This window comes from Lathamus discolor, chromosome 10, assembly GCF_037157495.1.
Source record: "Lathamus discolor isolate bLatDis1 chromosome 10, bLatDis1.hap1, whole genome shotgun sequence".
Taxonomy (NCBI): domain Eukaryota; kingdom Metazoa; phylum Chordata; class Aves; order Psittaciformes; family Psittacidae; genus Lathamus; species Lathamus discolor.
The window spans coordinates 3,197,618-3,222,646 of record NC_088893.1 but is presented as its reverse complement, the minus strand read 5'-3'; the positions used below and the strand labels follow the sequence as shown (position 1 = coordinate 3,222,646).

Below are 25,029 nucleotides of genomic sequence, written 5' to 3'. Positions count from 1 at the left end.
AGAATTGGCTGGAAAATCAATATAACTCATGGCAAAGCCCCTCCAAAAGGAGAAAGAAAAGAAATCTGATTTTAGTTTAGGAAACTATTCACCAGTATCTGCTGGGTTCATCTTTTAAGTACTAGTCAAAATGGAGGAAGCCGTGCTGAAAAAATGCTCATTAAATTTTTGGGGCTAGAAAGGGAAGAAGTAAGGTCATGTTCTGCAAATATCCTATACAAAGAGAAAGAAAAAAAGCCACTCAAGTGTTTCGACGCTGCACTGTGACATATTTCAATCATTTACAGGAAGCCTTCAGCAGTGAATGCAAACAGGAAAGTTCTTCCTCATGAATAAGCTTGCCTTTTAGAGAAAAAAGATCCCCAGCTGCCCTGTGTAAATTCTGCAAAGGAATTCTGTTTCTGAATTCCCTGAAAGTCAAACCACTCTCACTCTATACAAGTCTCTACCTAGAATATTTCCTTCAAAATATATATTGTCAGCTATCTTGCTCTGCTATGATAAAGTTAAAAGGATGCATATGGTAGTTTTGGATTCCTTAGTGCTACAGAAATTGTTCTGGAAGTGTATTCATCCTTTATAAACAAAATTAGCAATGTGTATGTTAGTTACTGGGATAGGAATTTACAAAGTTACAAATCCAAAACAAAAATCCAAACCAAGAGCTATTTACACTGTGTGTAATCCGGCAATGCTACAGATTTCATCTCCAAATGCAAAATTTTGGAGGTGAAATAAAAGATTGCATGTTCACAAAACAACAAAGAACCCCAGGAGCAAATGTAGCTGGAAAGAACCAAAAACATCATCTTTCCAGGAAGATATGCATAATTGCTTCTTTACCAGAACCTGCATCTCTACTGAAGCGTGGTGACATTGGACTAGATGACCACTTGTCTAACTGACCAGTACATTTCCTTGGGTGTGGTTATACAATGTAATATGACACAACATACATGACCAAAGTGTCTCTTTGGTCATGTAAGGAAAACTTGAGGTAAGGAAAACTTCAGGTAAGGAAAACTTCTAACTGATGAGCCTCTCTCTGCTTGCATGAAGGAAATGTAAATTGTGCACAGAGAATGACAGAAATCATTAAGAATCTCTCAGGTTACTTTGTGAGGCATCTGCTGTTCTCCTGCTTTGGTGGAGACAGACACAGGGGAAACCATCACATGAAAGCTGGACACCACATACCTGAAAGACTGCATGAAACCTGCTACCAGGTGCAAAGACAAGAGCATAACTGTACTGCACAGGTGATGAACCTGAATCTACGGGTACAGCCAATGTCTCTAACATTTTTGGACATAAGATATGTATTACCAACGTATTTCTATATCATCAGCAATCAAAAATGGTCATGACTCAAATATTCTATGTATTTTTCAAACAAAATGAAAAGATATATTCCTCCCTCTCCAGAGCATGCAATCTAAATTTCTGTCAGTGTCATTAGAGGGGTTTTTATGCCTTGATAGGTTATAAACTGTTACAGATTAATTTTAAGCTAGAAGTGCATCAGAGAAGTCTAATATATCCAGCTCCTTCTAAATTGCTCTTTGTCAGATCCGATGGCTTTCCTCTGTCTCCTCCCACACACTTTCCATCTCTCCTGAAAATTGCCTCATCTTTGAATCATTACTGTTGTAATTACAACAAGAAAAATCAGTAGTAGGAGAAAAAAATCTTTTACATAGAGAGCATTATCCTGGACAGAAATATCCTACTGTATCCAAAGATAACACGATGGTGCATTATTAATCTTTCTATCGATTATTGACTTCATGATAAGATGAAAATCTAAACCTTTGCACTTTGTATGTGGTATTCCTTCCAGCTGACAAAAAAAATAGAAACATGACTGAAAGCTGGAAAGGGCAAAGTCATCCCAAAACACTCAGGGAGCGGTGTATGTGTGTGTATTTTAGTAAACATTTGTTTTAGTAAAACCAGAGGTGGAATAGCATCCCCCCAGTGTGCAGTTAGGCTAGTCTTGGTGCTTTGAAGGGTGAGGATCTGAAGTATTTACCTACTGGGTGCAATATTTGCTCTTTGTTTGGATGTTTCAGAATGGCTCAATATATACATTGACAAGCCATTGTTCTGCAAATACAGAACACACAGATTATTCTCCTTGGTTGGATAAATGATCGATTTACTTCTAAGAAAGAGCAGTGTTAGATTCTTAAAGGGGATGACAGTACAAATCTTAACCATAGGCCATTATAAAATAAAGTACTTGGAATGAATGCTTCCTCCTCACTTCAAAACAGACTGGAAGCTCATACAGTTCAGTGACTTTCTAGTCAGCACAGGAGGATGAATTACCTCTGCTGCTCCTGACAGAGCTTTGTTTAATTTGTATTTAAAAGCTCCGTTGATGAGGATTCCACAACTTGCTGTTTTTCGGTTACCTTACAACAGTTTTCCTAACACATAACCCAAATCTCCCATACCATAACTTGAACTTATCTCACTCATCCTGGACAGGGAGTCCTCTCTGTTTTCCCACATGTTTTATGTATCTGAAAATTTTAGGTTATTTCCCAAAGGATCCTGGTTCTTCAAAATCTTGCTTCCTTATTCAAGGCTCTGGGAACATAGAAGGTAAGGCATAGGGCTAATACAGATTTCCAGATCCCTTTTTTACTAAGGAACGTGTCCCACCATTTGACATTTTTAGTGGAGAGGCCAAGGACTCAGGGCAGAGAGTGGCAGATCCCCACCTCTGGAGTTAGATTCCAAAAAGCAGCAGCAAGGCCAAAGCAGTGTTGGGTTTATGGTTGGACTCAATGATCTTAAAGGCCTTTTCTGACTTAATCAATTCTAAGTAGAGTCTGCAGAGGTGCACATATCACCCTGTCTGTGTTTTGCCTAGCAGGTAGATAGCTGGAGGTTCAGCTTCTATTGCTGTCAAGGCAGGGATAGCTCATTTGCTATTAAATAGCATTGACTACAACCTTTTGCCACTTACTGTCTGGAAGCAGGAATGCTTAACCGACATCTAATGTAGTATGTGAGGAGGTAAGAGTAAAGCTTTGGGAATATGACAGATACCACCAAGAAAACCTCACATATCTCCTTCAGGTGAGAGCTCACCTTATAAGATATGTTTGCAGACTTCTACATTTTACTCTTAAATATTTAGAATTAAACCCTTATTTCACTGGTCTCACAGCAAGATTTTTACCAATGACTTAATAAGAGTTGTATTTCATGCTGCAGCAATATGAATAACAGAGGCAGTTAAACTTTTAAAATGGTATTTTTGACTAAACAGTGACTATACAGAAAGATCTCTGTATATATCACACTTTCCTTAGTGTACTATCCTGACAGTATATATGGAGAAGGTTCTCAACAATACTTTAAAAACAACAATTTGAAACATCTAAATATTATTTTCAGTGACAGTAACGTATCTGTTTTGTAACAGCTTTAACAACAGTCAGATAATTCAAGGAAGAGCTAAATCCTCCATCATAAAATTCCAGCACAAAATTGGTTCAAGATTTAGCAACTGCTATACCTTAGTCATTTGCTTTGTTATTAGTTTTCCAATATTTTTTTCTTTCTCTACATTACCCTCTATTATTTAGTTATAACTTCCTCCATAATTGCAATCAATGAATAGTAATCACTTAATAAACATATCCTGACAGGTCTATTTTTGCACTGGGAAAAGATTCATTTTCTTTATCATCACTCCAGTAAGCAATCTTTCTTCTTACCTGAAGTAGCAACGTGAAATATAGTGCCTGGTGTAGAGTTCTGCTCTGCTGCATATAGCATCTGAGCAAGAGCACACACCACTCCTTGCATTTTCCAATTATTTGGATAGAGATTTATCAAAATCTGTGCAACGTGGAATTTGCATTCTCTGATTCTTATATGTAATTCTGTTGGTGCACATGGGTAAAAGCTGCTTTGCCCAAACAGCTTGTGAACACTCAGCTAATAGTGGCATTCAGGGAGACTGTTCACAGTGTTTTTCTTAAAATGCTAGTATTGCAGAGAGAAACTGTGTTTTTGTTACATGTTTTGAGCTTAGATACTCGACACTGACACACCAAACAGTGTGCAATCTGTCACATCTCTATACAAAGGCCTAATTTGACATTAAATAGAGTAAAATATCCTGAGTGAAGCTGGATATCTGCAGGTCACTATAATGATTTATTTTCCACTGACTCCTTAATATACCACGTGAAACTGGTAAAGAAAAAGAAAAAAAAAAGCATCTTGGTTTGTATATAGAAACCTGTTTTTTTCCTCACAAATTAAATCAACTTGTTTTCAGTGGGCTTTGCCTGAAGCCACTGATATCAAAGCAAGTTTTTCTACTGACTTCAAGATATTGCAGATTTGCATTTCTCAATGTTATCTTTTCAGGTGGACACTCAGTGAGTAATTCTGACATTAAATGGTCTGCCAACCTTTCAGCTAAAAGTAAAACCATTGAGCGAAATCTCTACATTAAAATGAGTTTCCGTAAACTTTAAGTCCCCTTTAGTTCTTCACACTAACATCTGAAACATCTTGAGCAACTGATCCTTGCTTCCGATTCACTCTAAGGACAAATTTTCCAGTGGTATCTCCTACCATGTTTTGCACAAGTACTGACCAAAATTACTTTTACCAGCCTTATCCTCCAAACTCTCTCTGTTTCAGCCCCACATAACACAAACCAGTGGGATCTAACCCAGCTGTCCCTCTGAACTGAACTCCATTTCTGTCATCATGCTCTGTGCTTCTGTGAATGGCCTCACAATCAGGCCTCATGAGATGAGCGTATGGAAATTCCTACCAATACAGGCCTGTCACAGGGATATCTGTCTGTCTGCAGGCAACTTCTGACTGCACACACTTTATATACAGTAACTACAAGGGCAAATCTAATTTTTTTGCCATAGTCCCATCTTTGCCATAGGCAGACCCACATTCAGTTTCAAAGAAATCTTTCTAATACATACCAATCAAAAAAAGGCTTTGCATATTTTAACCATTTTAGCAGTATTGCCCTTCCTCTGAAAAGAAGAATTGATAATATGTAACAGTAATACGGAAAATACTGCTTTCACAGCTCTAAAATTAGACTAAAAATCTCACTTGAGAGTTCACTAGTTCAGCTTGTAATTTTCAGCATTCTTTCAAGGTATCAGTACAAGAACACTTTTTGTGTGCACAGTAATGAAGACTTTAAATGTACTAATTACTTCTAAACATAGGCATATTACTAGGAGATTATAAATCAAAACAAATTTTGTGCAAAGCAGCAACTTTTAAAATAAGCAATTATTACACAACTTAATGCAAAGAAAATTTATATTCTAGGCATTTTGTGAGGATCAGGGAAGCACTTAACATGAAAACAAAATGCCTGGATTAATCTAGCAGAGATATGTTGATATGATGTAAGTCAGAAAGCAATTGTGAAAAAACACTCTGCATCTCTGCTGGTCACAAAGTGTTCAGTCATAAAAGCTTTGATTTAAAGCATATTAGCATAGTGTGGTGGAAGCATGCAGCACCACAGCATCAAAGGATATGCCCTCAAATGATGTACATTTTGTTTTTAATTCTTTCCAATAAGAGCATACTTTTAGTTTCCAACTCGCGTGTATTAGAAATGGTTTGTATATCCAGGAAATCAGAGGGGAATGACAAACAAAAACAACTTGAGGGATGCAGGAATCTCACCATACTTTTAAGTAAAGAAATAACAATTCACTTGTAATAGGACTGTCCCATTAAGGTCCCTGATTGCCATGAAAATCAAAATTGACCTATTCCTTTCTTAAACTTACCACTTTAAGATAGTTAAAACAATATGACCTTGTCTTTAGAGTCACTAGGGTTTTTTTAAGGTATATCTTAGTCCTCCAAAAATTCCTTGGAGAAAAATACAATTGCATGAATCTCACATTGTCTCAGGAGTTGGATACTCTTGTTCCAGGTAATTTTGCTCAAACTTCTCAGAAGAGAAGTGATCACTCAGAATTTCCCATTTTTTATTACAGCATAGGGCAAATAACAATGCTCTCCTTTGCTGTCAGTAACTTTGCAAAATCATCCAAATACACTGATTGCTTGTAGAGACAAAATGAAGAACTCCATTTAGGAACAGTTAATTCCTCTTCAGAATAGATCTTCAAGCACGGTAATTGAGAGGATAGAACACTGTTGCTTTGTGTAAGTATAACCTTTTTGAACTTCCCAGGCTGACACATCACAGCTGAGCTGCAGCCGTGTTAGTCACAGTACTCTGCGTGAGGCCAGTGCTGTACCGAGCAGCACGCCATTAGGAAAGGGTACAGCAGCATGCTGCCCTACCAATGGGCCCTCTCATGCTGGGACTGTCTATATGCAAACACCATGCCCACTGGCACAGCACAGCACAGGAGAAGGCAAGGGAGCTATTTTTGTTACACCAGGAACACTTATTCCTGCCCAAGTTGACCCATGCTCTGTGTGGTGATGGTGGTGATGTGTTTCAGATGTGATGTATAATAGCAGGAGAGCACCGATGCATCAGCCCAGGAAATTAAAAAAGATGCCATTCACACAAAGGAATGTTTAGTTAAGTTTGAAAATCTTGGCTCAGATGATACCGTGATGGACCATTTGTTACATCTTTACTTACTAACATCCATTTGCTGTGGAATTTGCTCTTGGGGCTTTTTTTCTCTGCAAATCAATTTGTTACTGATTTTAAATGATTCCAAGAGCTTTCTGAATTTCACCCAACACATTCTGAGTCAGAGATAATATTTGAAAGCACTAGGGTCCTTAAAGGAACAGCCTATTACAATACACAACAATAACTATGTCTCTACGATTTATGAAAAGAAAGCAATATGTGCCTGTTTCGGTGCCTGTCGTTTGCCTACCAATGGTGCAGTGTTCCCCATTCCAGCCCTCTCTGCATTCACATTTCCCATCTTTACAAGTTCCGTGTTCTGTACAACGGGGATGACACACACGCTGGTCACACGCCTCTCCTGTCCACCCTTCTTCACAGCGACATGCTCCACCAATGCATACCCCGTGGGTGCCACAGTCCACGGAGCACACTTCTGAGGGGGGCAAAAGAATAAAGGTTACAGCTAGCTTATATCATGGCAATGGGGCAGAAGCAGCAACCTAGCCAAGAAGGGAAAAGGGAGCAGGACAAGTAAGCTTTTGCTGAAAACCGTATGCTGTCAAAAGCTGGCCTGTTCACATTCTGATTAAAACTGGCATTTAACTTCTGCTTAAAACCAAACTGAACGATACTAAAAAGTTGCTGCTGGACAGACTGCTGTAAAGCTACGTCCTCCATTCAAATGCAAACCCGTTCCAGAGGTAGCTTCCTCAACACCTGCAGCAGTGAAAAAGGGGAGAACGCAGCTCTGTTTTACCCAAACCTGGACCTCTGGTGATTTTGACACAGACATTGATTTGCAAAGAATGAGACTGAAGCTCACCTAAAACTCACTCAGCAGAGAACAGTGACAATTCAGGGTCACTTGGACTCCAGGAGTGACTGGTAAGACACTTTCAAGGAAGAGATTTTTGGAATGCTATTGCTAACATGGTCAGCTACTCAGTGTCTCACTCCAAAAATTCTTCTACTGCTCTGCCAGCTGAAGTTGTAGAAAAGCAGAGGGATCTTTTGCCTCCTGCATCGACAAAGACACTGACAGTGAAACTCTCATTCATGAATTTTTCTGGCTGCTGATGCAGGAAGCAGAAAAAAACACATCTTGATATTCACTTCACTGGTGGGGTATTCTAAGTCATTCAACTTAAGAAATAACTGAAAAAGTGTGAAAACTGTAAACATTATTTTGAGAGACTTGCTTATGCCCTACAGCTCTGTCTCAAGGTTCAGCTTATGATAAAAATGGAAAATTCCCAGTGATTTTTCCCCCGCAAATAGAACATTCATTGTTTTGTCAAAACTCTTGGGTATTGGATTATTTTTTTTTCTCTTTAGCTCCTTCTGTCAGAATAATCAAGTTTTACAACTGTAGGTCTGGAAAGGATGGAATTTTTTAGCCTACGCTTTTGTGCCTTTTAGAGTCTCTTGCTCTCATAATTATTTTCTTAAACAATACATGTACAACTTGGAAGGGAAAAGTATCTCATAGTTGAAAAGAGATTTTTCTGCTTTGTGATGATTTTCATCAATGAATAGCATTTTGATGCACGGTAAAGCACCCCAAAATACATACTCGGTTTTAGTGTTACAGTGTTATAAGCATATTTATAAATTATGGAAGTTTTCTTTACAGATAGATATGTAAAACATATTTATAAATTATGGAAGTTTTTTTTACAGTTGGGTAAGAGATGTGAAGCACTTAAGTAGCTTTTTCAGACCTAAAGAGTGTCTAACCTGTTCCTAACCTGCATCCTGCTTGCCCCCAAGCTGGCAGCACCAAATTAAGTGTCAAAAAATAGCATCTAAGATATATACACACTTCTTCCCAACACACTAAACATGACCAAACATGTTCCAAAGTCCATGATCTAAATTATGTGCATTTCAAACTCACCACAGATATTAACATTTTAACAAAATAGGGATATTATTGCAAGGCTGGAAAAGAGAAGGTTTTGGGGAGACCTTATGACAGTCTTACAATACCTAATGGGGGCTACAAGAAAACTGGAGAGGGATACAAGGGCCTGTAGTGACAGGACAAGGGGGAATGGCTTTAACCTGCCAGAAAGGAGATTGGGATGAGCTCTTAGGCAGAAGCTCTCCCCTGTGAGCACTCTGAGGTGCTGGCACAGGGTGCCCAGAGAAGCTGTGGCTGCCCCATCCCTGGCAGTGCTCAAGGCCAGGTTGGACACAGGGGCTTGGAGGAAGCTGCTCCAGTGGAAGGGGTCCCTGCCTGTGGCACGGGTTGGAGCTGGAGGAGCTTTAAGATCCCTTCCAACCCAAACCAGCCTGGGATTCTACAAAATCAGGAAAAAATATTGTTCTTACCAACGGAGCAGTCAGGTCCCATCCAGTTGGGATCACAGCTACACAGACCTGTGTCAGACAGGTAGGAACCGTGCCCACTGCACTGGTCTGGACACTGGGCTCTGGGAAGCTCACAATTTATTCCACCCCAGCCTGGGCTGCAGAGACATTCTCCATTCACGCAGACTCCGTGGCTGGAGCACGTTGGATCTAAGCAATCAACTACAGAAAAAAAACAAAACCAATGTAGGCAAAGGTCAGTTCACACAATATGATGTTTGGAAAACATGTAGATGAATGCTCTGAAAAGTTTATATTCCTGTCATAAATCAAGCAAATTGAGGTAGCTCTTCAAGTCAGATTAACACCTGGTCTGAGAATGGGAAAGCACAAAATAATTTGTGTTGTACATTGGCTCCAGGTAAAACAGGGTGTGACTGAACAATGAGACCGTACTTCAGGATTGCTGTAGGGAAGAAGCACAAAGATTTAAAAATAATACTAATATGTATAATAAGAGTTCCATACATCAGCCTTCACCTGGGGACATTTCTTCTGAAATACATTGACATTGCAATGACTCATGTACTGTAGTTGAATAACAAAATAAAAAACCCTAAGTGAAGAAATTGCACTTCTTAAAGGATTTTTTTTTTAGTACCTTCATCGATACTGCTAGCACTACTATTGAAATGCTGGAGCCCTGTGAGAATAACATCATGATGTCCACTTTCAGTAGCCAGAAGTCAAAATATCACTGGCTTTCACTTTCATTCAGGCTCCTAAATTATTCAGGCACTTCTGAACCTTTGATTCCTGGTCCATTAGTAGCACAGCTGTGAAACTCAGAGTCCTAGTTACTTTAACCCATATTTTAACCAGCAGATAATTCCTCTTAAAGAAAAATAGAAAAACACATATAGATATGGATTTCATCTTTTCTCAGTTCAGAAAGAACAGACTAAGAAACGGAATAAATATAGTTATGATGGAAAATCCTCGAATGAAATTTCAGTTGCTCCTTTAATCCTGATAAATAAAGGAATGTTACGAGTTCCACATAAACTTTATCAGTAACATCATGGTTTTCCAAAATTTTATCTTATATAATAAATTTGTATAAGCATACTATGCTCTACTGCAAATACCAACAGAGAGGCTTTAACCAACTGCCTTTTGCTGTGGAATTGAGGGCCAAGGTCAAATTCATGTCCTGAATAAAATGAATTCATCTCATGACTGGTACATATTAGCTCACAACAGAAGGACCAGGAATGATTGGCATGCTCTCTTGCAGCTCCAGGAAGATCTGAGTTTATAATGAAAATGATTTATCTCTCATCTTTTCCAAATTGATCCTTCTAAATTAAGGCAGAGACATTTTCACTCTACCTTATGTGAACAATACTTGATCTTTCAAATCTCAACTTTTCTATAAATATAGTCTTGTCAAATTATTTTATGTAGTTGCAGAACATTTAAAGTAAGTATATAGATTAGATACACACAGAGGATTGAGGCAAGCGCATTTACAGGTACAGTAACAGGAGTTATCAGAATAGTTTTGACTTTAACTCAGACTACACTAGCACAGGAATAAATTACTATAAAAGTTTTAGTAAGATTACCATTTTAATGATCACACTGCCTATAGGTTTTTGTTTGATTGGGTTCTTTTTAAGATTTAATGCTTAGTTAATTGGAAATGAAAACATTATAATGCAATTTTATATTTATAGGTAAACCAAGATTGTTTTGTTGTTCAGCTCAGATAACATCTGATAAATTCATAAACTGTTTTAGATTTTTTGGTTTATGATATTTTAATGGAAAATGTAAAAGGCGAGATACATGAAGCATTGCATGTAGTAGGACAGCTAACTTTAGCAGATACTGATGAGTCCTAATGTACTCTCCGTTTCAGAAATATATTGTCTTCCCAAATGAAAGTACTAATAAAATCTATGTGGAGCGTATGACAAACACCACCTTCTCGTATGTAAATTAACTGCCTTGCCCCTGTCCTGAATTAACTGTTCCTGCAGATAAGATTTATTTCCAAAGCCTATCAATACCCCTAAGACCCCAATCTCCCTTGCTTTATACAATAACATACTACATAACTTCGTTCTTTGTTCTACACAAATATGCTTTATAGCTGTTTTATTCTATCATATGGGTAAGTAATAGCTTTCAAAGTTTAAATTGAAGAGAGTTTTTACTTTGAACTCAAATCTTATTCTATTTTAATACATGCTCTTAGAGCTATCATTGTGGGCCAGATCCTCAGCTGTTAAAATTAGCATAATGTGATTACCTGCAATAGAACTACACTGCCTTATGCTGCAGAAGTTCTGGCCCTGACTCTTTAGAAGGGTTTATAATGGTATGTAATAAGGATTTATAAATGGAGCTTCTTTGGTGTTTAAACAAAGGAGAACACGCCTTAGCAAGTAAGTACATTAGACTTAGAACTCATAGCCCCTTGGCAGCTTGGATCATTAGAGCTCATTTAGCATTGGGCTCTCTGTAGGTTTGACAAAAATGGCACTGAAAGCAATTTTTACCCCTAAGGACAAAAAAGGAGGTCAAGGAGTTTTCTGAACAATATGTATCATAAGGCCCCCAAAGAGCCATGAATTACACCTACAAAGTTAAATGTCGTTGAAAAATGACTCGACCATGAAACTAAGAAGAGAACCACCCTTAACTCCACCTCATTTGGCAATTTCACTTGTCTCCCCCCAAAACAGATTGAATGAAACCTGACAAATATGCCACTTCATCTTGTGTGCAAATTTGTTAATAGAACAACAGTGTTTATGCTGCAAAAATTGTGCATCACAAATATTGACTGTGGTACCATTTTCATTTCAGGTAAATTGTTTGAACGATATGACCATGATGAATATCAGAAATGAAAAGCTAACGGGAAGAAAAAACATGCTGACCCATTTGTTCTAATTCAATATCCTAGTAGGAAAATGGTGAATAAATCAACTTCCTCAATTCCTTTCGGCAGTTCAAAAGAGTAGAGGAGATTTCATGTATAATATATATAAATAAAGCTACATTTATTTGTTTCATTCTACCATTAGAATGATAGAATTTTAATTTATGCAAAAACTTTTCATAAAGTCAGATGATTCCCTGGAATTGGAGAGACAACACTTAATGCTATATTGTTTTTCATGTAGCTCTGGAATTAATATGAGAAATGTGTACAGAAGAAATGGACTTTTAGAGTAGATACATGATGAATGTTTTTTGATTTATTTGTAAATTAACTTATTGACTTATGTATTGCCCAATGATGTATGCAAAAGGTTATTTTAACCTTTCTTTTCATGCTATTGGCCCCTTCTAAGTTTGCAGTCAATCACTCCTGCCTTTGTCATCCACTTATCTTTCTTAAAAAACCTCTCATACTTTCAAGTACAGTGTTGATTAAATAATGTATACCTTTTCACCTCAGATAGCAATTTACCTCTTTCACTGCAAGAGCCTATTTCTCTTACAGGAGAGCTAGGGGATTAAAGATGTCTAGCCCAGATATACCACAGCCATTCTAAACAACTGAAAGCAGAGAGAACTAGAAGTTCCATGCAAGTAGCTGGGAATTACAATCAAGATGAAGGAGGAATTGCTTATGAGGTAAAATGTGCAGAATCGAAAGAAAGACCATTTTAGGCTATCTGCCATTGTCTTTCTAATAATACAAGCATTGATATGACAACACAAAACATGATAAAGTTTACATAATTTAATTAGACTAAGCAAACAATTGCATTTAGTAACAGAAAGAGCTTCTGCATTCCTTGGGCATAGACAGTCTTTTCCAACTTAGATTTCAATGAAAATGCTAGCTATAGCAAGGCATTTCAGATAATTTTTAGTATTTCCTATAATCACACACTCAGGGTGAACTGAGAACTCTCAATTCTAGCAGGCAAAAGGACATTACAGCATTTTCTGGATAGAGCTAAAAATGTAACCTATTAAAAACGATGGGAAAACTCTACTGACTTCAATTGAGTTTTGGATTAGGGCTTTAATAACCAGTGTTGCGAAGCTTTCCTGGAAGGAGATGACAAGAATGAACTGAAAAAACCAGCTGCAGTGTTGGCAACTAGATCCACTAGTGAGGATCCCTGTTTTTTTTTTTTTTTCCGTTTAGAAAAGCAAGTTCATTGAGACTAATGCAAGATCTTGTACTGCAGGTGATGACTGCAGTCCACACCCAGAGAATAAAACTCTTAGGGATTTAGGTCCCTCTAGTTTTCTTCCTTTTGTTTTCTGATGGGAGAAACAGCTGTTTACTACAGGATAGGATGAAAATTGATGCGCATGGTGCACAGCTCTGCATCCCACTCAGAATACTCCAGAGAGACTCTTTTAGTCCTAAAACCGTGCAGTCCTCGAGCTATCACTTCAAGCTATCAAGTCCTATCACTTTAGTCCTCAAGCTGCTCTGCCTTTTGGAGAATTAATAAGCTCTGGAATGTCATCATAAAGCAGCCTGAACTATTACTGCTCTGAGGATGTTCCAAGGTATGCTGACCTGTCTATTTAACAATTGGCTGGGGAGTTAAATTCCCCTTTAAAACCATACTAATATATTTTAAAAAGAAAAGCAATCCAATTTACGCTGTGCATTTTAACATAAACCACTGTGAATAAAACCAATATTGAGCTTAATCTACAACCACACTTGCATGGGTTATTTTGTTAAATTTGCTCACACTACATACACAAGGAATTTGACACTTTCAATATGAAGATTTTTCTGCATTTGAAGGACACACTGGTTTTGTGCACCATCTACCTTTCTTTAATCCCATATGACTACAGCTAACAGGAGTAATTTGCCCTGCATTAAGTCTAAGTAACATAAATACTTAAGTCTTTGAAATTTGTTTCATCAGCTTCTGTATTAATAGTGACTGATATGTTTGCTTTGTGTGGAGCTGCAGCTACACAATTCTATCGCTGTTCTTTATTCCTCTGCATTTCACATCTAAATTCTTCAATAAATATAATCCATAAGAAAAGATTTATCTTCACTCTTCAGCGAAGGGATTATTCAGGTTTACTTGTGGCAGACATTCTTAATACTGCAAAACAATGTATACAGAAGGCCAGAAGTGTTGTCTGAGATTTGATCAGTAAAATTGTGATGGACTTCAGTTTTACCCTCTTATACAGTAATCTCCTAAACTACTTTTACATTAAATTTTTTATTCTGTTCTTTGATTTTTTATACCCATTAAACAACTCCAAAACCCAGAAAACAAACTCGGAGCAAAGGAAGAAAATGCCTTACCTTCTTCACAGTTTTCTCCTTTATAGCCAACTGAACAGACACAGTTCCCATCAATGCAGGAACCATGACCTCCACATGAGGGATCAATACACTGGCTGATGGGTACATCACATTCTGGACCTTTCCAGCCACTGTAGCATAGGCAGGTGCCTTTAGAGTACTGACCATTGCCACTGCACAGAACCGGGCAAGCAGCTGGAAAGAAAGGAAAGAAAAACAGCATACAGGGTTATACATGTACTCACATAAATGTACACTAAAAATCCACTGCCAAATACTTATATTTAAATATATAAGTGGGGGGAAAAATCTAGGATAAGTTGTGGTACTTCAGTTCTTCATTTCCCAAAGGAATTTTTGATTAGTATTTAATAAAACACACATTGGGCATCCTGAGAATAAAACTACTATTCTTCATAGACTATTGATGATGTTTGGGATAAATGAGGAGAGAATGTGAACAGACTTAAGTCTGACATTACTCTGCATTGTTCCACTAGATAACATCCAATTTTCACAGAAAGCAGCACACAAAACATTCAGCCCCCAAAACATTTGATAATGTACCATCTTTCTCCTTCCATAACACTTTTTAAATGTAATGTTCCCAAAATGTTTTAGACCCTTTTACATGTTATTTTTCAGTGTAAGGGTCTTGAGCACAGGAATAACACAAGCTTTCATCTACAACAAATGCACCTTGCCACTAATATCCCTGCTGAATCTTGTTTTCCCAAATCCCAGAGTGACTGCTTTTACCCTGTGTGTATTGGCAAGAAAACACCATTAACCCTTATCCCTCCCTCTTGTATTATTAAGGGGGCAAGACACATTCTGAGCAAATATTCATTTATGCAAATGAAGTAAAGCCTATGAATACTAAAGGCAGTCACAGGTCTTGGTGCCAGGAATCATATGTTGTACATATGCAGAGCAATGGAAAGAAACAAGTGGTTTAACAAAAGCCAGTTGCACGTAAATGTTACACACTAAGGCATATTCACACTCCCAAATGCCCACGTCTCCCACATGAACAAGGCAACCTGTGAATTTATATGCCTGCCAAAGACTGAATGTGTGGTTACAAGTCAGAGAAATGAAAAAAACCAACAACAGAGGAATAACAGAAAATGGGAGCAATGAAGTGAATCTTTGAGAAAAGGTACACTTTCATGCTCTTCTCTCTGATGCAGTTTGATAAAGAGAGTATTTCCCTGTCTTTTCACCCTTCATAGTAATCAGAAACTAACACCAAGTTTTACAATGCCAAAAATACACTCAAAAGCTACTATCAATCATTAAAAGGTCCTAATGTCTTCTTGCTTCTATTGTCCCTTTAACCTGAATGATCAAGAAGAACCTGAGTAATGGATTTCCTACAAGGAAATGTGTAATTGTCCAGTTACACAACTTCTCCACTTTCCAGTTCTGTAACTCTCATTAATCTTCGCTATCCCATTGATCTGCTGCAAAAAAAAAAACATTTCAGAATAGAGTTTTCCAAGATTTTTCTTATTTGAAATGGGAAAAAAATGATCAGAAAAAAGTAAATTCAGACTTGTAACCTGAGTTAAAATTTAGAGTGCTGAGAATTATTTCAGTTAAGACTACAGGTTGATGGGATAGATGTCACACGCATAACCTTTTTAGTCTATTTTTTACAGTAGAATAATAATAAAACCAGTGCGCTAATGTCTGGGGTTTAGTTGCTACCCTAATCTCTCTTAGGGCCATATTATTCATCCTTTGGTAGGATGGATATAATATATAGTCCCCAATAGAACTTCATTCTTCTTCATTCCTGTCGTCCTCTCTTACTGTAAGTCTTGTTCAGTCTTTTTCTTCCTCACTCAAAAAATGAATACAAACCTGAATAAAATATAATTTCCAACAGCAGTGTTGTGACTTCAGCTGTGACATATGTTCACAAGTGCTTTATTGAATTCAGCGAAAAATTTATGCTGAAGTTCTACCAGTTTCACTTCTTGCAGCTGGTTCACGTCATCATCAAACACCCTTTCATGACATACAACATGATGAACTAGTAGCAACTCAAATGTCATGTGACTAACTATTCCTTCTGTCTACACACATTACATCATGGAGACTATCATGCACTGCTTTTCACTGCCTAGATATGTTGACTGCTGCTACTGTCAGTCATATAATTGAGCCTTAAAGAAAGGGATCAAACCTTCAAGTATGAAGACCTGGTGGCGCAAACAATTCCTTTGTCCCTATTATCCATTTCATTGCAATTAAAAGTCTTGTTTGGGCTGAAATGGATACATTTTTCCCAAATCACTGTAAGAAAGGTAATCACTTCAGTCCCACTCTCTTTACTTGCCATGAAGTAGAGGACCTGGAGGTGAGTGATCAGAAGGCGGCTTCTCCTGGAGACCTGCAGCAGTCATGAGTGCTTAGTTTCTTGGTGCCACCTTCCACACCCTGTCACACTGTAGAGACACTGTCCCTTTATCTGGGTCTCATCTCAATACAAAATTATCTCTCTCTAGAATAAGGCACCTCTCAGCTCCTATATGCGGTGGTCAAGCTTGCAGTCCCTTTGTTCAAGTGTCCCATGAAGGAAGTAATGTTGTTAGATGCAAATTCTCTACATGCTTCCAAACCATTGCAGAGACTCAATGTTATCCTTTTTAATGGTTGCTCAGTGTGGATTCTCTGACTGCACCAGGACATGCCAGCATATGACTTGCTTTTGCCTATAAACTTCCTCACCATACTGTCATAAAGCTGCATAGAAAGAGAAGGTCCCAAGAAAGCTAACTGAATCAGTAGACTGTAGACTGTTTCTTCAAACAACATTTGTTCAAGTAGTTACAAAGACAAAAAGCTAGAGTTCACTCACAAGCTGGATACAAATGAGAAATAGCTTTTTTTGCTTTGTTGCTTTACAGGTCAATATAGCACTCAACTCCTGAAAAAACCTCTGTTCTGCAAACCTCTCCTCTAGAGTCAAAACTCAGATAAAAACAGTAACTCTGTTTGAACATCACAGTCCCCTGCAAGAGGGACTGAGCAGAAATAAATCCATTATTAAAATAAATATAAAAACAAAAGCAAAAAAGCCCAAGCAACTTTGACATGACCAGCCTAGACCTAGCTAGACAATACAGTGCCAACCACCTGCTGTAAGATTGCTGCTCTCCTTGCCTTGCCCCTAAGTCTCATTAAGCAGTCAGCAATTGCGGTCCAGCTAACAGAGATGTATGTCTGTTATCTGGAACTTGTCTATAGGAAAGCCATTCTTAGCTCCCACTTTTGATCTGCATTTGCTGGGTTCAGTTTCTGGAACACCAGAGACATGCACAGCAAAAGGATTTACTAGATGGTGCTGGGTCTCGGGCTAAACAGCTCCCACAGTAGGTTTTTTTTTAGTGTTCCTTTACTCTGCTATAGTGCTTTAGGAATTTAAGTAAAGCTGAAAGCCATGTTCATTCCTCTCTTCATGCTTCTCCCAGGTCAGAGGTCTTGCTATGGTTCATAAATCAGTCCTTGTGAAGCTTGTATGTAGGTTGAACAGTAATCTGCTGCCTTCAGTGGTCTGCCACCGCAGTATGCATTTCCAAGATATGACACCAGAACTGACTTTGGACAAATGAAAGAACCTGTCATTTAACCTCTGGGATGAAATGAACGTAGTAAATGTTAACACACTTGCAACCTAAAGCCACAAAGTTTAATCTACAATCCTCTGCTGGGGTTATTCTACAAGCTACATAACAGGAATACCACTTTCAGAATAAGAAAAATGACAGAGGTTCTTGGTCAGATTTTGGCATTTTCAAGACTGTCACTAGAACTGCAGAAGAAACATATAAGCAAGAATGCAAGCAAGTGTAGGTTAAAAGAAGCTGGAAAGCTACTGCTGTAACAAATTGTTCTTCATTAATCTTTCTGCTATGGGTTTATAGGCTGCCTTCAGTGAGTAACAGAGAGAATCAAGCTGATCTTCCATAGAAAACAGAGCAGCTCATCTAAAAGAGGTCTGCTATGCTTATTCATCAGACCTTATTGCTGCAGGCTGAGACACAAACCAGCCCACTCTAATTTTATATCCAGGTGGTTTCAGTTAATTTGCAAACAACTCAGTCATCTGGGGTTCTTGACTGCTTATTTTCCCTATGTGAAGCAGATGGCCCCTACTCCAGGACAGAACTCACTGTTAAAAGTCTGTAGAAGGAATGAAGAAAGATTGGTTGAAGTAATGCAAGAATCAAGCTCCATCTCATTTCTGTGGGCAGAGGTTGCACAAAGACAACCGTGTATCACACACCAGCACTGCCAAAAAGTGGATAGATATCTTCAGGAGTAGTTATGGCAACAGTAAAGCAAGTTAAGAACAAGCATATATCTCCTAGGTGAAGTTTGAATAAGCAAAAACCCTAAATGTGATTTTGGTGATGTGATTCTGCCCTTACTGATACGTGAACAAAACAATGTTCTTAACACAGGCCTCAGCTGATCAATGAATACTACAGATTTTTAAGTCCTGTAGGCTGCACACGTGTAGGAGCATGAATTAAGGGGGAAAGATCAGCCAAACATCCCTCTAAAAGTTGTCTGTCTGTTTTCAGATAGGTATTTTGGAGTAAGGTTAATATTCCCTGATGCATGAGGAAAGGTGATTTGATAACAGCCTGTTACACATGGACTAGGAGGGGAAATGGTAAGCGATAATGCCCAAATGGTCTGGTATCAAAAGCCACCATTTTGCCCAGTGATGCTCAACACATAGGTATCCCACTGCAGTCTGTGTACACACTCCTTTCACCCACCCTTACAGTATTCACACATACATACTCACCAGAGGTGTTCTTCTAGAGCATGGCAAGAAACCAGTAAAGGATATCTGAGGAGTCAAACTCTTGGAGGCGGTTGCAGAACTTGGTTTAGTTACACAGCTGCTTGGTTGAGAGACCTTCCCCTGCTACTTGAAGTTCCAAACAGGATTTGAAGGCAGACTTCAGGCTTGGTTCCTCTTGCTGTAGAGCAAACATTACCCTGGTGCAGAGAGAGTCCTGTACTACTAGGATCTAGGCTGTCAGTTCTCTACTGCATTCTTTTTCCAGTTCCTCTTCACAAAATAGACAAATTGGTATACTTCTCTTGAAAGTTATTTGAATTTCTGGGCATAAAAATATGCAGAGTTGAAAGGTTTTTGAACTTGCATCTGCAATGCCTGCCTGTCCTCGACCAGGTCACAAGAAATACACTTACATTGCTCTTATTTTGCAAGCAGCTCAGTTTTACCTCCAAATGTAAATTTTCAAATGTGGCATAAGGCGGCTAGCTTCCTCTGTGCCATCTACAGGCTTATTCGGAGCCCACACAGACTGTCAGGAGTCACCCCATATCAAGTCAAAACTTTATAACATCTGTACCACAGAATATTGTGGTGAGATGCTCATGGCATGTTGGCCAGGGGAGTCACTGAACTGGATGGACAAAATTGCTTCAAGCCTGCTGGGGTACTATTTGAGTAAGGACCAGAATGGCTGTGTCCATAATGCTTGTAAACCCTCAGCTTGCTTATAAACCAGATTCTTCTTACTACAAGTTGGTGTGCATAAAAGATGACTTTGTCAGCCTATTCACAATGTTAACAGTAAAGAAAATTAGGACTGAGTGTTGAAGTGCAGGTTTAAGGCTCCACTAACAGAGCATTTAGACACCATCTAAAGTGGTCAAGCAGGTAACCCTGGTTGCCCTTTAAGTACTGTTAACTGAATATGCACTGACAATAGCATGCATAGCACTTGTTGAGGTTTATATAAAATTTCCTTGGAGTCCAACAAAAACTTAGTTCTGCTTCCAAACACATGGACACATTTTGACTCTTCTCATCAAGAAGGATTTCCAAATTTTTTGAGTCTGGTTTTGCCCAAACAGTTCTTCCCTAACCTCATTAGTGCAAGTCAGCCCTAGTGTGTGGGATGTCATGAAACAGAGTAAATGTTTTTCAAGTCTTTAATACAACCATATTAACACTTACAGTTGTGTCTCACAAATTCTCTGAACCTACAGATTGGGTAGTTTTGACAAATTCCTAGTTATATTAAAAAAATGGTAACAACACTATCATCAAGTTGTTCTTTGTTTCACTGACACCACGAATTGTACTGAAGACAGATGTAGGTCAAACTTCTTACCAATGAACCTCAGTAGTGACCAGTGAACCTTCTGGGTGCAGTTCCTCTGGGGGATCATTAATTCAGTCTGTAGTAGCTCACACTTGGACTTCCTTTTAGCAGAGATTAAGTTGCTACTGCTGAAAAATTATGCATGATTTTGCCAGTATACAAAGATGATGGAATACTGTTTATGACAGTCTATTCTGAAACCAATAAATGCATTCCAGGTCAGCTCCAAACTGGAATAGAAACACAGGCATGATCCAAACCCAATGTCATCTACAATTGCCTTCTTCCAAATACATAAAAAATATGAGTAGGTTCACACTGTTCTAGCGTTTTTCTGCTTGGTCTTTATCTTGGTGATGCATATGTAATGTTTAGCCTATAAACAGCAATTTCTCTTTAATGGACAAATTAGATGAAGATGTAAGCAAGTGAAGACATATTTTACTGATGCTAGTGCTGAATCACAGAATCACAGAATCACAGAATCCCAAGGGTTGGAAGGGACCTCAAAAGATCATCTAGTCCAACCCCCCTGCAAGAGCAGGGTAACCTACAGTACATCACACAGGAACTTGTCCAGGCGGGCCTTGAATATCTCCAGTGTAGGAGACTCCACAACCCCCCTGGGCAGCCTGTTCCAGTGCTCTGTCACTCTTACAGTAAAGAAGTTCTTCCTGATGTTAACGTGGAACTTCCTATGTTCCAGTTTACACCCATTGCCCCTTGTCCTATCACTACTATAGTTGTATACCAAAGCCCTGGCTGACTAGACTGCTTGCTCTTCAGAGATCACTAACTTTGGCCAGGATGAAACCTCCTTACGAACAGAAGGATCTAGAACATCTGTTATGTTGCTCTAAGAGCTTGGGCTCTTCCAAGTCACCTTGCAGAAATTCACCCAGAAGCAGAAGAATGAACAGCTACGAGTAACTGTCACTGACATATGCTTTATTTGTTACTCCATGAAACTGTTTACTTTGACTACACGCAAATAATTAGAATTATATACCGATAGTGTTACTTTACTCTTGCAGGCATCAGGCCAGTGTTTAGACATGTACAGCCTTTCACAGCAGTCACGCCCTGCAATCCTTCCTTCAATAGCCCACACATGCTCCTTACCAGGCTCCCTTGCCCAGCTCTGTCAAACTGCACATTAGTAAGCAAGAGATTCACAGAAGAATTTCGAGAAGGACAAAAAACCCATCAGGTGTGTCAAATCTCTGACATTCAGAAACCATTTGGGGAAAGCAGCACACGCTGACTTAAGCACTAAAGTATGGATGCTTTAATTAATCCAGGGTGAATTTAATTGCTTTAGTTAAGTGGAAATCGGGTTAAAAATGATGCAGAGCATGCTGGGGTGCGTTAAAAACATGACATATGAGTTGGATGAATCGATAAATTAAAAGCGCACAGATGTTTTAATTAAACCCAGGAAAGTTAACGAAGATCACTAGAGACTTTTAAGCCTATGATTAATTCAATTCATTTACAATACCTGTAGAGATATGGGTATGTCTCCATTTTGGGAGTTACTGAAGTTCTCAATCGATAAGCACTTAAGCAGTTCTCCAAAAATAACGGCAAGATTTCTCATAGAAGTGAGTGTACAGCATTAATTGCACACTGAATATTTACATTCTTCTGAAGAGTCAGCAAACTTTTGCTTTGGCCAAAATTTATCAAAAGGATCATAGTTTTTCTCATTGCCTCCAGTGTGACCTTATCTGTCAAAAAGACAACACTTGCTATTCCCTCCTCTACCATTCTGCAAAGGATCTATTTCTATTAGATAACTGCTTTGCTTATGGCTGTTACCAAAAAATCTATGTAAGAAATATGAATATGTCTTCCCACACAATCTATCTAGCAGCAATTTATAGAATCACAGCAAATTCTTAAAATGATCTCCTTGGGGTTGGCCACTTGTACAAGAAAATTTTGCTTCATGAATAGACTGCTCTTTTCAATAACAATAATAATGCAGTCTGCAAAAACAGGGAAAATAAAAATTAAGCAAATGTCAAGACATATTAGAACTGATTTAGTGGTGGACTCAAAGGGCCAAAGCTCTATTACTGCCAGTGTGAAGATGAGTTCAGATAATCTAGCTAACCATCAACAACGATCTAAATCTTGGTTCTCTAAACACATTGGAGTCCTGAAGGGAAGAGGAAGAAGCCACTGTACTGTCTCGCCGGAAGAGCAACAGCTGAACATAAAGAAAGTGGTATAAACCTAACTACATATTGGAGACAGAGAGGAAAGAGGACATCCGAGTTCAGCTAGACACTTGAAAAATGAGCTAGCAGTGCCAGGCTTCAAATGTCTTAAGGACTTTTTCTTACTGGTACATTCAGGACTTGACACTCCATCAGCCCGTTTGCTCCCCATCCACTATTATAGAAGGTCTGCAACTTTCACTACCTACATTAAAGGAAAGATTGTAGTTCTCCATGTACACTAAGATAATTAGAAATATGGTAGCTTGATTTGCAGCCTATCTGGTTAGGGTCCTCCTTATTGACTACATCGTGAAAGAGCAGCACAGTACAATTTCTTTTTCATAGGCAACAGTGCATTCAAGGAAATGGAAGTTACCCTGCACCAGTTCTGGTTCACCACAGGAGAATGTGACTGATCAGTCTGCCATCTAACTTGTGCCTTTGAAAATGAAGACAAAAAAAATCAAAAAAGGGGTGGGGGGAATTCTTTTCAACTCTGCATGATACATGGGACTGGAGGGAAATTGTGAAGTCCCTGTTTTAGATATAAGCAGTAAGGTTGGTACAATTACAAGAACATGCAGAGAAACAAATTTTACTTTCTACCAACAGATGGAAATAAACAGATGCTGAAATCCACTACTGTCATAGACGAGGCTGTAGATCTTCATTTGTATCCCTTGATAACTTCATCACTAGAAAAACTGAGGAGGAAGGGAAAACTAGACTATTTCAGAGGTTTCAATAGCTATCTTGGTGGAAAAAGCCAGTGAGGAATCAAAGAGCTGATGCTTCAAGCTCACAAAAAGCAGCAGTAAGGACAAACACCAAATACCAGAATTATCCTTCGAAACACGTGCTGTGATTCACAACAGAGAAGCATTAAGAGCACAAAGTTATTTATGTATCCAGAAAAAGAAATAAAAAAACCGAAATATGCTTTTGGTAAGATTTTATACTATTCCCAGTGAATGGTGTAAAAAAACTATTACTTCTCTGGTAATGGTTTAGCTCTGGCTAAATATTAATGCAGTAGATGTAGGACTGCACTCACAAGCTACAGTTTTCAGGGTATTTTAAATACCCAGGGAATTTTAAAATACCCTAAATACTCAGACTGCTTTGGTCTCCTTTTAGTTACTACTATTGGCTGTATTAAATTTACCAGAAAAGATTTGAATCATAACATGATGAATTGCACAGTTCCACGCTGGCTGCAGATGTTTAAACATTTTTCTGCATTTGAATTAGAAATATTTTTTGTTTGTATGAGAAGGCAGCTAACTGAATTTAATCTCAGCCAAATAGGGTCTAAGTATAGGAAAAGATCTAAATTACAGGTTCAAATCTAGATATAATGTAGATATGAAAAAAGTCATGCATGCGGAAATCTGAAGCAGTGATTCAAGGCTATTTCTATTATTCAGGGATGGCAAATATCTAATGATCTCTAACAGCTGTATTTCTATAACGTGATTTACAATACTACTTAATCATAGTTGTTTCAATGACATTTACCATCATCACAAGGACTCCAAGATGATCCCAACACAACTGCAAAGACAATCTCTTAACTTAATGAAATAAAAAAAACACCAGTACAAATCCATGGAGACAGTGTAAACTAAAAACAAAATGTAGATTGCAACACAATTAAATGAGCTAACCAATTAAACACAAAAACAAATTACAAAGCACACATCACAGTGAGCACAATTCAGCTCAGCAGACTACAGTCAGAGCAGGGAGATTCTTAGCCACCAATGGAAGTATTATAAGATTGAAAGAAAGATTTTTGGCTTGCCACAAACTAAGCAGCTTAATGGTTTGTGTCCTGCATATATTTGTATGCATGTCCACCTCCTTACAGCACTGGGAACCTTTGAAATATGCTATTTATTGAAAACCTATTGAAACAGAAAACATTTGTGCAAATAGATGTGCTGCTGCTGCACATGTATAAGAAGGGAAGAAAGATAAAGTGAAGTAACTGATAATAGAGCGGTCTTTGAAAGTAACTTGAGAGATCAAATGAATGCACCTAGCTTTTAATAAGTACAAAAATATTACTATAATGCTATTGAAGAAATATCTGTTAATAAGATTTTACTGTATTTTCACATGCTTTCCATCTTGGATATAAGCAACACAAACTTCCTTATCATACTAAGCCAATATTTATTGGCTGCAACCTGTAGGCCTTGGCTACAGTTCTACCTGGGGCTCTGTCTTTGGTTTCTGACCAAAGAATTTCTACAAGTTGGGTAATGAATGATCAGATAAAGATGCACCAGGCTTCACTGAAATCAGAGACTTCTTTTCACCTATCATGTTTTGACCAGCAGTAGCATTAGT

The 25,029-nt window shown here is 38.2% G+C and overlaps 1 protein-coding gene across 13 annotated transcripts in view; it reads right to left on the bottom strand.

Annotated features, from left to right (window-relative positions):
* Positions 1-25,029, bottom strand: part of TENM2 (teneurin transmembrane protein 2) — a 685,555-nt gene that overhangs the window by 76,083 nt on the left and 584,443 nt on the right. For 10 of the 13 annotated variants that reach the window (XM_065690193.1, XM_065690201.1, XM_065690204.1 and 7 more), the window contains 3 exons: positions 14,283-14,477; positions 8,981-9,181; positions 6,867-7,079 (listed from right to left, as the gene is read on the bottom strand). In XM_065690193.1, coding sequence (XP_065546265.1) covers positions 6,867-7,079; positions 8,981-9,181; positions 14,283-14,477 — 609 coding nt within the window. The remainder of the gene's footprint in view (positions 1-6,866; positions 7,080-8,980; positions 9,182-14,282; positions 14,478-25,029) is intronic. The other 3 variants (XM_065690202.1, XM_065690203.1, XM_065690206.1) reach the window with 1 other exon arrangement.